General features: G+C 47.4%; 2 protein-coding genes across 3 annotated transcripts; both read left to right on the top strand.

The window, feature by feature from the left end:
* The first annotated feature begins 455 nt into the window (after positions 1-455).
* On the top strand, positions 456-4,430 carry LOC117853883 (cellulose synthase-like protein D5). The gene is made up of 3 exons (XM_034736163.1): positions 456-1,356; positions 1,433-2,237; positions 2,321-4,430. The coding sequence occupies exons 1-3, from the start codon at positions 719-721 to the stop codon at positions 4,058-4,060; spliced, it is 3,183 nt and encodes a 1,060-aa protein (XP_034592054.1). The 5' UTR covers positions 456-718; the 3' UTR covers positions 4,061-4,430.
* Positions 4,431-4,979: 549 nt separating this feature from the next.
* Positions 4,980-10,329, top strand: LOC117853884 (nicotianamine aminotransferase 1). Of its 2 annotated transcripts, XM_034736165.2 has the most exons (8): positions 4,980-5,334; positions 5,453-5,754; positions 6,651-6,990; positions 7,081-7,299; positions 8,130-8,189; positions 9,314-9,469; positions 9,534-9,627; positions 10,015-10,329. In XM_034736165.2, exons 2-8 carry the CDS (start codon positions 5,477-5,479, stop codon positions 10,134-10,136), a joined length of 1,269 nt encoding a protein of 422 aa, XP_034592056.1. In that variant the 5' UTR covers positions 4,980-5,334; positions 5,453-5,476; the 3' UTR covers positions 10,137-10,329. The 2 variants fall into 2 exon arrangements, with proteins under 2 accessions (XP_034592056.1, XP_034592055.1); XM_034736164.2 differs by having other exon boundaries at positions 4,981-5,754.
* The last annotated feature ends 2,306 nt before the right edge of the window (positions 10,330-12,635 follow it).

Below are 12,635 nucleotides of genomic sequence, written 5' to 3'. Positions count from 1 at the left end.
TATAAAAAAAACACTAGGCAAACCCCCCTATTTGCCGAGTGTTTTTTTTGACACTCGGCAAACCCCCCTCTTTGCCGAGTGTTTTTTTTACACTCGGCAAAGAGGGGGCTTTCCCGAGTGTTTTTTATTTGACACTCGGCAAAGCCCCGATTTGCCGAGTGTTTTTTTTTTTGCCGAGTGTTTTTGGCTTGGCACTCGGCAAAGAGCTTCTTTGCCGACTCTTTGCCGAGTGCTCGCAAAAAAACACTCGACAAAAAAAATACACTCGGCAATTTTTAGCTTTCCCGTAGTGAAAGTTTCAACATGCTGCACATCAGTACATGCATGCAACTAAGAAATTGCCAAACATTAATGGATCATTTATGTCAGTATGAGCATTCTTTCCGTTGAGACAACCTACCCATTTTAATTTTGCCCTCTTTTTGTGCATGCACTGCTTCCTGCAGCCACCGGATCAAGGCCTCCATTTTCGACCAACCGATGCTTCCATGGCGGGCTAAACTCCAATGGCCGGTCTCCGAAAGTGTCGCCACTCCACATCTCTTCTCGCCTCGCAATTTCCTCCAAGCCATGCATGCAACCATCTCTCTCTCTCTCTCTCTCGATCGATCGATCGATCGACGAGCTTGTGCGCGTGGTCGTGCGATCAGCTTGCTTCCACCCGCGAGGTCCATGGCACCGCATAGCTAGCTAGGGGGAGGAGCACGCACCCACATGCATGTCATCGTCCTCGTCGTCGGCGTGGAAGCCACCCGTCAGTTCAACGAGGACGCCGTCGGGCGGGCGCCGTCCTAGCAGCATCTCCAACGACGTCGAGATCGACGACGCGCCGGACCTCACCTCCACCATGTCCGGCGGCGGCAGCGATTATGCCAACTACACCGTCCTCATGCCGCCCACACCGGACAATCAGCCCTACAGCGGCGGTGGTGGCGGTGGCGCGCCTTCCTCGACGTCCGCGGGTGGCACCAAGCCGGACGATCACCCCTTGCCTCCCTACGGCCCGTCCGCGTCCTCTAAGCTCGTGAACCGGCGCGGCGGCGCCGACGGGGACGACGGCGCGGGCGCTGCCAGCGGCAAGATGGATCGGCGGCTGTCGACGGCGCGCGTGCCGGCGCCGTCCAAGTCGCTACTGGTGCGGAGCCAGACCGGGGACTTCGACCACAACCGGTGGCTGTTCGAGACCAAGGGCACGTACGGCATCGGGAACGCGTACTGGCCGCAGGACAGCAGCGGCGCGTACGCTGACGACGTCGGCGGCGGCGGCCCCGTCAAGATGGAGGACCTCGTGGACAAGCCGTGGAAGCCGCTCAGCCGGAAGGTGCCCATTCCGCCCGGCATCCTCAGCCCCTACAGGTTCGCATCCTCGTCTCCTCATGTTCTTGGCAACAATATCAAAGGAGAGATTTATTTGATCTCCTCGTGATGACAGGTTGCTTGTGCTGGTGCGGTTCATCTCGCTGTTCCTGTTCCTGATCTGGCGCGCGACGAACCCGAACCTGGACGCGATGTGGCTGTGGGGGATCTCCATCGTGTGCGAGTTCTGGTTCGCCTTCTCGTGGCTGCTGGACCAGATGCCCAAGCTGAACCCGATCAACCGCGCCGTGGACCTCGCCGCGCTCCGGGAGAAGTTCGAGTCCGTGACGCCGTCCAACCCCACGGGCCGCTCCGACCTCCCGGGGCTCGACGTCTTCATCTCCACCGCCGACCCCTACAAGGAGCCGCCGCTCACCACGGCCAACTCGCTGCTCTCCATCCTCGGCACCGAGTACCCCGTGGAGAAGCTCTTCGTGTACATCTCCGACGACGGCGGCGCGCTGCTGACCTTCGAGGCCATGGCGGAGGCCTGCGAGTTCGCCAAGGTGTGGGTGCCCTTCTGCCGCAAGCACGCCATCGAGCCGCGCAACCCGGACTCGTACTTCAACCAGAAGGGCGACCCCACCAAGGGCAAGAAGCGCCCGGACTTCGTCAAGGACCGGCGGTGGATCAAGCGCGAGTACGACGAGTTCAAGGTCCGCATCAACGGCCTCGCCGACCTCATCCGCCGCCGCGCCAACGCCATGAACGCCCGCGAGCGCAAGCTCGCCCGCGACAAGGCCGCCTCCTCCGACTCCGGCGCCGCCGCCGACGTCCCCACTGTCAAGGCCACCTGGATGGCCGACGGCACCCACTGGCCCGGCACCTGGCTCGACTCCGCCCCTGACCACGCCAAGGGTGACCACGCCAGCATCGTGCAGGTACGTACAGTCACTGTTCGTATCGAATAATCGTAACTTCTCCCGAAGTGTTTAGCATTTTTACAGCCGCCATTTCGAAGTAGGTGATGATCAAGAACCCTCACTACGACGTGGTCCACGGCGACGCCTCGTCGCACCCGTACCTGGACTTCACCGGCGTGGACGTTCGCGTCCCCATGTTCGTGTACCTCTCGCGCGAGAAGCGGCCCGGGTACGACCACAACAAGAAGGCCGGCGCCATGAACGCCATGGTGCGCGCGTCGGCGATCCTCTCCAACGGGCCCTTCATGCTCAACTTCGACTGCGACCACTACATCTACAACTGCACGGCGATCCGCGAGGCCATGTGCTACATGCTCGACCGCGGCGGCGACCGCATCTGCTACATCCAGTTCCCGCAGCGCTTCGAGGGCATCGACCCCTCCGACCGCTACGCCAACCACAACACCGTCTTCTTCGACGGAAACATGCGCGCCCTCGACGGCCTGCAGGGCCCCATGTACGTCGGCACGGGATGCCTCTTCCGCCGCTACGCCGTCTACGGCTTCAACCCGCCGCGCACCGCCGAGTACCGCGGCATCTACGGCCAGGTCAAGGTGCCGATCGACCCCCACCACCATCCCCCTGGCCCCGGCGGCCCCGCCGCCGAGGAGCTCCGCCCACTGTCGGAGCACCCGGACCACGAGTCCCCCCAGCGGTTCGGCAAGTCCAAGATGTTCATCGAGACCATCGCCGTCGCCGAGTACCAGGGCCGGCCGCTGCAGGACCACCCCTCCGTCCAGAACGGCCGGCCCCCCGGCGCGCTGCTGATGCCGCGGCCGCCGCTCGACGCCGCCACGGTGGCGGAGTCCGTCGCCGTCATCTCCTGCTGGTACGAGGACGGCACCGAGTGGGGCCTGCGCGTGGGCTGGATCTACGGCTCCGTCACCGAGGACGTGGTGACCGGCTACCGGATGCACAACCGGGGGTGGCGCTCCGTCTACTGCATCACCCGGCGCGACGCGTTCCGGGGCACGGCGCCCATCAACCTCACCGACCGCCTCCACCAGGTGCTCCGGTGGGCGACGGGGTCCGTGGAGATCTTCTTCTCCAAGAACAACGCGTTCCTCGCCTCCCGCAGGCTCAAGTTCCTGCAGCGCCTCTCCTACCTCAACGTCGGCATCTACCCATTCACCTCGCTCTTCCTCATCATGTACTGCCTCCTCCCGGCGCTCTCCCTCTTCTCCGGCCAGTTCATCGTCGCCACGCTGGACCCGACCTTCCTGTGCTACCTCCTGCTCATCACCATCACGCTCATGCTGCTCTGCCTGCTGGAGGTGAAGTGGTCCGGGATCGGGCTCGAGGAGTGGTGGCGCAACGAGCAGTTCTGGGTCATCGGCGGCACGTCGGCTCACCTGGCCGCCGTGCTGCAGGGCCTGCTCAAGGTCATCGCCGGCATCGAGATCTCCTTCACGCTCACGGCCAAGGCGGCGGCCGATGACGACGACGACCCCTTCGCCGAGCTGTATCTGGTCAAGTGGACGTCGCTCTTCATCCCGCCGCTCGCCGTCATCGGGATCAACATCATCGCGCTCGTCGTCGGCGTGTCGCGCGCCGTGTACGCAGAGATCCCGCAGTACAGCAAGCTGCTGGGCGGCGGGTTCTTCAGCTTCTGGGTGCTGGCGCACTACTACCCGTTCGCCAAGGGGCTCATGGGCCGGCGGGGGCGCACGCCCACACTCGTCTACGTCTGGGCGGGGCTCATCTCCATCACCGTCTCCCTGCTCTGGATCACCATCAGCCCGCCCGACGACAGGATCACCCAGGGCGGCGTCGACGTGTGATCGAGCATCGAGATTCAGCGACGGCCAGCGCTCCAAGATCACGAAATGCAATTGACGATGTGCATGATTATATCAGAGTGGGATTCTGGAGGAGGATTGCCTTGACTTTTTGTTGTGTCATTTGTTTCTGGATGCAGGTAAGAATTACTTGACTTCTCAAAAAAAGTAAGAATTACTGAACTGCTCCTATTAAGTACAGTAGTGTCTGTGTTGTTAACCAAGGATGGTAGCTAGGCAGGGCAAGAGTCCTTTATTCTGTACCTGTAGGGGCTAGTGTACAAATAATCAGAGATGATCCACGCTAACTGTACAGGGATTCTGTTGTGAAATTGCCCCTTTTGTCTAATTGACATGATATAGTAATTGATTATTGGTCCTCGTGTTGTTTTTATTAATAGCTCACCCTTTTCACACTTGAGTAGAATTCAAACATACTCTCAAATGTTTCAACGCAGGCCACAGAAACTCCCCCCAAAAGATTTAGCTTGCAGTAGCGGATTTGACTATTTGGGCAAGCCATACAGGTCACAGACTCACAGTAGTAGACAAACAGGGCAAGTGTTAACAAGGATCGCAGTAGCTTGAAAAGACTTGCGAGTGTTTTAGTGGATATCCCGTGCTAAACACCTGTCACATTGGATGTTCGGATGCTAATTAGGAGGACTAAACATAGTTTAATTACAAAACTAATTGCACAGATGGAGTCTAATTCGTGAGATGAATCTATTAAGGCTAATTAATCCATCATTAGCAAATGGTTACTGTAGCACCACATTGTTAAATCATGGACTAATTAGGCTTAATAGATTCGTCTCGCGAATTAGATTCCATTTGTGCAATTAGTTTTGTAATTAAACTATGTTTAATATTCCTAATTAGTATCCAAACATCCGATGTGATAGGTGCTAGCACAGGGTATCACCCCCTTACTGGACTTTCAAGCTGAGCTTGAATGTACTGTAGTCGCTAGGCTTAATTGAAGTCCAACCAAGCAGGCTGAGCAAGGACATCTCGCACACTCGCACGCTCGGTGGAGATGAGAGTACAAATGATCAACCGACCCAGCGCCAGGCAATTCCTAGCATTTCTCTTCTATCTCCATTCTCCAATTCTTGTTTTCAACCATGTCCCGCCACAAGACAAAACACCACTGTGTCTCAGCAAAGGCCGCAGCATGTCCGTAAGTAATTTTTTTTTCCTCAAGAAAAAAGGACCAGAGGAAAGGGAAAGAAAAAGGAGGAGACTGAGCATATCAATTTTAGTAGGACTACGAGGTTTGAATACTCTTTTCGCTCAACATCCAACGGGAGCTAGAACACTGAACCAAAGCTTCCGGACATAGGGACACATTGGCCAAGCTTCTATTAAAAACTCGATCAATCACTCATCCAGATCCAGTCTACCTGCTGCGGAGCGATGGAGGGTGGCCGGAGCAGCAGGAGATGGCGCTTCGCGTCGCCGAACCCGGCCGTGGCGGCCGCCGGGGAGCGGAGCGTCCGGCGCTACCTCCTTGACCTGCACGGCTGCCTGGACGAGCGCGGCCCGCGGCCCGTGATCCCGCTCAGCGTCGGGGATCCCTCCTCGTGCCCCTCTTTCCGCACCGCTCCCGAGGCGGTGGAGGCCGTCGCCACCGCCCTCCGCTCCGGTGAGTTCGACGGCTACCCATCCCGCGACACGAATCTCGCAGCTCGCCGGTCAGTGCCCATCCTACTTGTTCACCTCACTACTCTTACAGTCCTGGCGCAATAACGGCGCTTAAATGTCGCCGAGATTTACTTCTGTTGTTTTTCCAATAGATAGATGACACTTGAGTACATCGTGCATTTTTTGTTTGCCCAATTTTTTTAAAATGGCTGCAGATGTTAGATCCTAGATCTTTCTGTGCAGAAGCTAATCTTGGTTTATTGGGAGCAAAAATGCTTTTGCCAATGTGGAGTCACAAAAATGTGTTTGTTACTCCTGATTATTACCAATGTACATCCTTTTAGGATTTCCATCGGTCATAATTCTTCTTTTAAAACTTTTGGCCATAAATATATAAAGAATTATATAGATTGAAATGTATTATAGCTTTTGCTAGATTCATCATGAAAAGTACTTCCATATAATATTTAATTATCACTTTGTGAAATGTGATATTCTTATAGAAATCACTAATCAAAGTATCATCATATAGACTATGCCAATGCCCTAAGCAATGTGCCATTAATGACTACAAATATTGGCGCTACTCTATACGAGTTTGCAAACAGCAAAGATGCATCCATCAGTGACATTAACACTTTAACAGGGCCCTCATGTGGGCACCTTTAATAACCACTAGCTTTTATTTCAACAAATTTGTAAAATCTGTTAAATCATAATCTTACAAAATACATTCTGAGTCCAATCTGCACATATAATTTTCATAAGAGTTGCTGCTGTCTTGGCTCTTAGTCCACCTTGTTCACACCTAATTCATGAGAAACAAATTGTCTTATAACAGCATACTGAATGCTTTATCTGCAGTATAATAATTGGTTGGATCATCCTTGTGTGTAAATGTGAGGCATATTTCTTTTGTCAATACTTAATTTCTGCTTAAATCCAGAGCCGTTGCAGAGTACCTATCTTGTGATCTCCCTTACAAGCTTTCCCCTGATGATGTTCTCCTCACTTCTGGATGTACCCAAGCAATCGAGACTGTGATGTCTGTTTTCGGCCAACCAGGTGTAAATATATTGCTCCCAAGGCCTGGTTACCCAAAACACGAGGCACACGCAGTGTTTCATAAGATGGAAGTACGCCATTATGATCTAGTTCCGGAGAGAGGTTGGGAGGTCGACCTGGAAGCTGTTGAAGCTCTTGCAGATGAGAATACTGTTGCAATAGTGATTATTAACCCTAATAACCCTTGTGGCTCTGTGTATACTTACGAGCATTTGTCCAAGGTTAGTAAGGTGTTTTGTACAATGCTAGTTGCTAGGTAGCCTTGCGTTATTCGTGTAATTGTGCTTATTACGTGCCTGTATCTGACTTAGATTGCAGATACAGCAAACAAGCTCGGTATGTTAGTCATTGCAGATGAGGTCTATGGGCACCTTGTCTATGGTAGCACTCCTTTTGTGCCAATGGGTGTTTTTGGAGAGACTGTTCCATTACTCACTCTTGGAGCTATATCAAAGAGATGGGCTGTACCTGGCTGGAGATTTGGCTGGATAGCAATTTGTGACCAAAAATGTATTCTGAAAGAAACCAAGGTGATTCTTATAACAATCATTTATGCATCTTTTTTGTCTTAAACTTCGTCAGTGGCACTGGTAGCCTGACGTCGTACAGTTTTTTTAAAGAAAAGTTCAGGCTGTTTCTATGTTTAGAGAATTCATATTTTCCATATGATGTTTATTTGTTGCTGGAATGTGAGATGTGATTTGTGAGGACCTCTTAGTTTATTCTGTTTGTTCTTCTGATCTAAAAGTTACCATTATAATTAGTTTCCCTATGAAAAGGAACTTTATTTGTTCAGATATATTCAATACTTTGGATGCAGCAAGGATTCAGATATAGGTATTAGATATATCCAACAACTATAGATGTGTAAAGGATTGCACATATGTATGTTTTTGAACTTTAATTGTTTAGATATATTCAATACTTTGGATGTAGCGAGGATCACAGATATAGGTTATTAAGTGTATTCAACACGGCAGATGAGCAAAAGATTGCACATATGTTGAGGTAGTTACAAAAGGCTCAAAGATAACTCAAAGACATGCTTACAGTAGAGGCATGAGGGAGCTGCAAGTCAGAGTTAGAAGAGATCATATCTATCATGTTAGTGGTTGGCAATATGGTAAAATAAAGCCCCAAGAGCCCTTAATGTAGTTGTCTTCCCCATTTTTTGGTTGTGAATACATATTGTGTTGACACTGGTTGATGTGTTAACAGACCTATTTTGGAGCATGCATAGTGCAAGCTTATCTGTGCATAAGCTTTTGTGTTGTTTCTAGAATTAATTTTCTTTATGATATTGTTGTTTTCATGTGACTGAAGGAATATCTTTGCTAACTAAATTGAACTGCAATTCTAGGTTTTTCATTCACTGAGAAGCTTCAGAATGCTAACAGGAGATCCTGCAACATTTGTTCTGGTTAGTCTTTGCGTTAATGTCCCCCCATATTGTATTCAGCTAGATGATCTTGAGGGAGTTGTTTTTTCTGTTGCTTGGCTCTAGCAATTTTAGATACGCAAGGTGGTAGACCATTTTTTTAATTTTGAAACAGCAAGACTATACCAAGAACTTTTAGTTTATTTCTCTTGGATTATTTTAGAGGGGTTTCGTATTTATTATTTCACTTCTTCATACTTGTGTTAAGCAAGTTTGATGATTTTAGGCAACTGATTGGTTCATGACTATAATTGCATATACCTGCACTTTGGTAGTACCTTATTACATCTATCACGGTCACATGCTGTTTCCTACATTTACCAACTTTGGTGGCCAATCTGTCCTAGGAAAATGTGGGCTCATCATACTTTGGCCAGGAAAAAGAGAGAATTTTCCACGGCAATTTATTGCATACTAAACTTTCTTTTAGGAACTGAGCTTAGATCAGTGTGGTGTGAGTGTGCACCCCAATTGACAAGGTTTAGGTCCAATTTTGCTCAAAGTTGGATGCCTTGACTGCTTTCTTCTTCTTAACGGCTTACTTACCAAGTTTCTGCTAAGTTATCAGAACAAATTTGTATATCTTCCATTGACATCTAAACCTATTTTCAATCTTCATTCTTGGCTTGCTGCCTTAGGCATCTGAATTTTGTGCCCAGGTTTTACTTCTTTGGCAGGTTCATATTCTGACGAGCATTTTTATGAACCTTCTTCTGTAAATTTCAATAGTCACTATGGAGTAGAGTATTCGCATGAATATTTTTGAAAATATTTCATTGTCTATGTTGTGCAGTAGATTCAGTTTTATTTCATCTTTGACTGATTATAAATTAATTTTAAAAATATGTTTCACCCCTTTGGTCATACCATGGCAAGACAACACAACACTGCCATGCCTCACAACAAAACATGACGTAGGACACTACCTTTAGGCCTTGGGTGGTGTGACAAGGAGCCTTGCGTAATGTGAGGCGCTGTAGTGTTGTCTTGCCAAGCCAGACATGATGGCTTGGCCAAAAAGGTTATTAACAAACATATATCAGGTGATAATTTTTAAATATTCAGTTTATGACAGGTTATAATTAAAAAATTCGTCAATTCATCAGGGAGCTATTCCTCATATTATGAAGAACACAAATGATGAATTCTTTAGCAAGATTATCAAGTTGTTAAAGGAGACCGCAGAAATATGCTACAGCGAAATAAAGGAAATCAACTGTATCACCTGTCCCCACAAACCAGAGGGGTCATTTTTTATGATGGTAAGACAGAGAATATACTTTTTTCATCACTTGAAAGAAACTATGCTGACAACCTATTCTGCAGGTGAAACTAGACATATCACAGTTGTCAGACATTAGTGACGACATAGATTTCTGTAGAAAGTTGGCGAAGGAGGAATCAGTCATGGTGTTGCCTGGTATGTGGTAGCTGGAAGGGCTAATAGTTTTTTTACATCAAACATCAAATACATGCATATTTTCAGCATATATTATGTACACTACTGTAGAGCTGCTTATTTATGCCACTCATCAGAGGATGTTATGAAAAAAATGGCAATCAGTACTTGATTGATCAGTCACCATGTAGTGATTATATGGACTAATCAGCTTCTTATAGGCCTAAGTAAGTGACTTGTTATAGAGCACTGCTAGCAAAAAGTATGTGTAAAATGACTGGGCATTAATTTCTTTGAGAGGCTCCAAGATGACATTCTCATTTTTAACTAAAAAAGGCAAGTGCACCGTTTTGTACTATGTGTGCACCACAAACACTAAACAGATTAATTATTGCTGACTTTATGCAGGGACTGCCTTAGGAATGGAAAACTGGTTGCGCATCACCTTTGCTTCGGAACCACCAAAACTGAAGCAAGGACTTGAAAGGGTCAAGTCCTTTTGCCAGAGGCATCAGTCACAGGTCAATTGATCCGGGCACCAGTGCAGCACCCAACGCTGAGCTAAATTTTCCATGTTCGGCGCATACAATAAGCATCATGTTTCTTGGGTACATTGAACAAACATCACGTAACTTTGCATCTGTTGTGTTCCCACAAGTTTCACCTGTTCCCCGTTTACTGCTTCATCATGTATCAGTTTATTCACATCGCAACATTCCCCCATGTGGCCTTGCATGCTTTCATATGAACATATCGGCACCAACACTACGGGAAACAGTTAAAATGCTGAGTGTTTTTTATTTGCCAAGTGCTTTATTTCGGGCACTCGGCAAAGGTAGTGTTTGCCGAGTGTTTTCGTGAAAGCACTCAGCAAGCATTCTACACTCAGCATAAATTCTCTTTCCCGAGTATCAAATAGAAAACACTCAGCAAAGCCATAAACGACACTCGGCAAATCTTCACCACGTGACCGGCACGTGCGTCCTCCGTTAGGGGGGCGTGCCGGACATTAGTCCTTTGCCGAGTGTCCATCACAGACACTCGGTAAAGTTCTAGGTTTGCCGAGTGCTTCGCTCGACACTCGGCAAAGCCATATGTTTGCCGAGTGTTTTCTTCCGGCACTCGGCGAACCAAAACTATTTTTCCCTCCTCCACCCTCCACACTTTTTCTACTCCCCACGTACGACATTTGGCACTTCACGTTAGAAGGTGGTCTATTTCTTGGTCTGTTTGCTATATTTAATGAATTAATTTCATTTAGAGTAATTTGTTGATTTAAGTTAAATTTGAACTGCAAGTGATTGAAATAATGGAATAAAATGAGTGGAAAAATCATATTCATGTTAATGAGTCTGAATTGAGGTCTCATCCAGGAAATGTAAAGAAATTTCGAATATTTTGTTCAGAAAATACGACCACGAACGTGTGGCCGAATGATTTTTAAATTCTCAAAAAAAAAACAAACGAAGTCTGAAAATCACGAGATTTACCATGATATCATATGTGGAGGCTGTGGTAAAAAATTGAGAAGGTTTCGCATAATTTTTGACGTATGATGCTTACAAATCGAAGCATCTCTGGAGAAGATTTGTAGAAGTTGGAAGGATCTGGTAAGATTTTGAGTTCAAGTGACATTTGAATTTGGGTTTGACTTCAAAATTTTTTGTATAGGCAATAGATAACATATATTGGTTCATGTCAAATTTTGGGAATTTTCGGATCCGTTTTTATTTATTAACTGCAATTATATAACTTAAATAGATATAAATTCAATTTGAGCTATAAGTCCATGAAATAATGGAATAATATTAGTAGAAAAATAAAATAAGCATTGTTTAGAGATTTTGACTAGGTTTTTTCAAAGTTTATGGGAAAAAAATTAGTAAAACACGTTATTAAAGGTTTACACATGAAATATAAGCGTACTTTGCCGAGTGTCATATCGAAATACTCGGCAAAGTAGCGATTTGCCAAGTGCTTTATTTCGGGCACTCAGCAAAGGTAGTGCTTGCCGCCGTGAAAGCACTCGGCAAACATTCTACACTCGGCATAAATTCTCTTTCCCAAGTGTCAAATGGAAAACACTCGGCAAAGCCATAAACGACACTCGGCAAACAAATGACACTCGGCAAATCTTCACCACGTGACCGGCACGTGCGTCCTGCGTTAGGGGGGGCGTGCCGGACGTTAGTCCTTTGCCGAGTGTCCATCACAGACACTCGGCAAGGCCATATGTTTGCCGAGTGTTTTCTTCCAGCACTCGGCAAACGCCTATGGCTGCCGAGTGTTTTTTGTGACACTCGGCAAAATCAAAACTATTTTTCCCTCCTCCACCCTCCACACTTTTTCTACTCCCCACGTATGACATTTGGCACTTCATGTTAGAAGGTGGTCTATTTCTTGGTCTGTTTGCTATATTTAATGAATTAATTTCATTTAGAGTAATTTGTTGATTTAAGTCAAATTTGAACTGCAAGTGATTGAAATAATGGAATAAAATGAGTGGAAAAATCATATTAATGTTAATGAGTCCGAATTGAGGTCTCATCCAGGAAATGTAAAGAAATTTCGAACATTTTGTTCAGAAAATACGACTACGAACGTGTGGCCGAATGATTTTTAAATTCTTAAAAAAACAAATGAAGTCTGAAAATCACAAGATGCCATGATATCATATATGAAGGCTGTGGTAAAAAATTGAGAAGATTTCGCACAATTTTTGACATGATGCCATGATATCAATCTTTGCCACCGCCACCAATATTCCCTCCACCTTAGCCACCCACAACTACTCCTGTGAGTCACTTGACACATAGCCACCCACAACTACTCCTGTGAGTCACTTGACACATTGTGCTTAAGATTGAATACTTTAACTTAGACAACTTTAGATGCAGCTCGGAATGTCCTATCCTATGTGCAGAATCAATCGGCAGCTTCGAATACTCAACTTCAAGACCAGGATTTGTCACAGTGGTCTCCTTGGCCTCCACGGTTTTAGGCTTTGCATTTGTGACTTGAACTTGTAT

Source organism: Setaria viridis, chromosome 4, assembly GCF_005286985.2.
Source record: "Setaria viridis chromosome 4, Setaria_viridis_v4.0, whole genome shotgun sequence".
Taxonomy (NCBI): domain Eukaryota; kingdom Viridiplantae; phylum Streptophyta; class Magnoliopsida; order Poales; family Poaceae; genus Setaria; species Setaria viridis.
The sequence above is the reverse complement of the archived record's forward strand: the minus strand, read 5'-3'. Positions and strand labels throughout refer to the sequence as shown.

What these genes read in the sequence shown, in the direction of transcription:
- LOC117853883 (XM_034736163.1), top strand. Translation starts at nt 719, where the DNA reads ATGTCATCGTCCTCGTCGTCGGCGTGGAAGCCACCCGTCAGTTCAACG. An exon ending in GGCATCCTCAGCCCCTACAG is followed by an intron (nt 1,357 to 1,432) that starts GTTCGCATCCTC and finishes TCGTGATGACAG; the next exon opens with GTTGCTTGTGCTGGTGCGGT. An exon ending in ACCACGCCAGCATCGTGCAG is followed by an intron (nt 2,238 to 2,320) that starts GTACGTACAGTC and finishes ATTTCGAAGTAG; the next exon opens with GTGATGATCAAGAACCCTCA.
- LOC117853884 (XM_034736165.2), top strand. Translation starts at nt 5,477, where the DNA reads ATGGAGGGTGGCCGGAGCAGCAGGAGATGGCGCTTCGCGTCGCCGAAC. An exon ending in ATCCTGCAACATTTGTTCTG is followed by an intron (nt 8,190 to 9,313) that starts GTTAGTCTTTGC and finishes TCAATTCATCAG; the next exon opens with GGAGCTATTCCTCATATTAT. An exon ending in ATCAGTCATGGTGTTGCCTG is followed by an intron (nt 9,628 to 10,014) that starts GTATGTGGTAGC and finishes GACTTTATGCAG; the next exon opens with GGACTGCCTTAGGAATGGAA.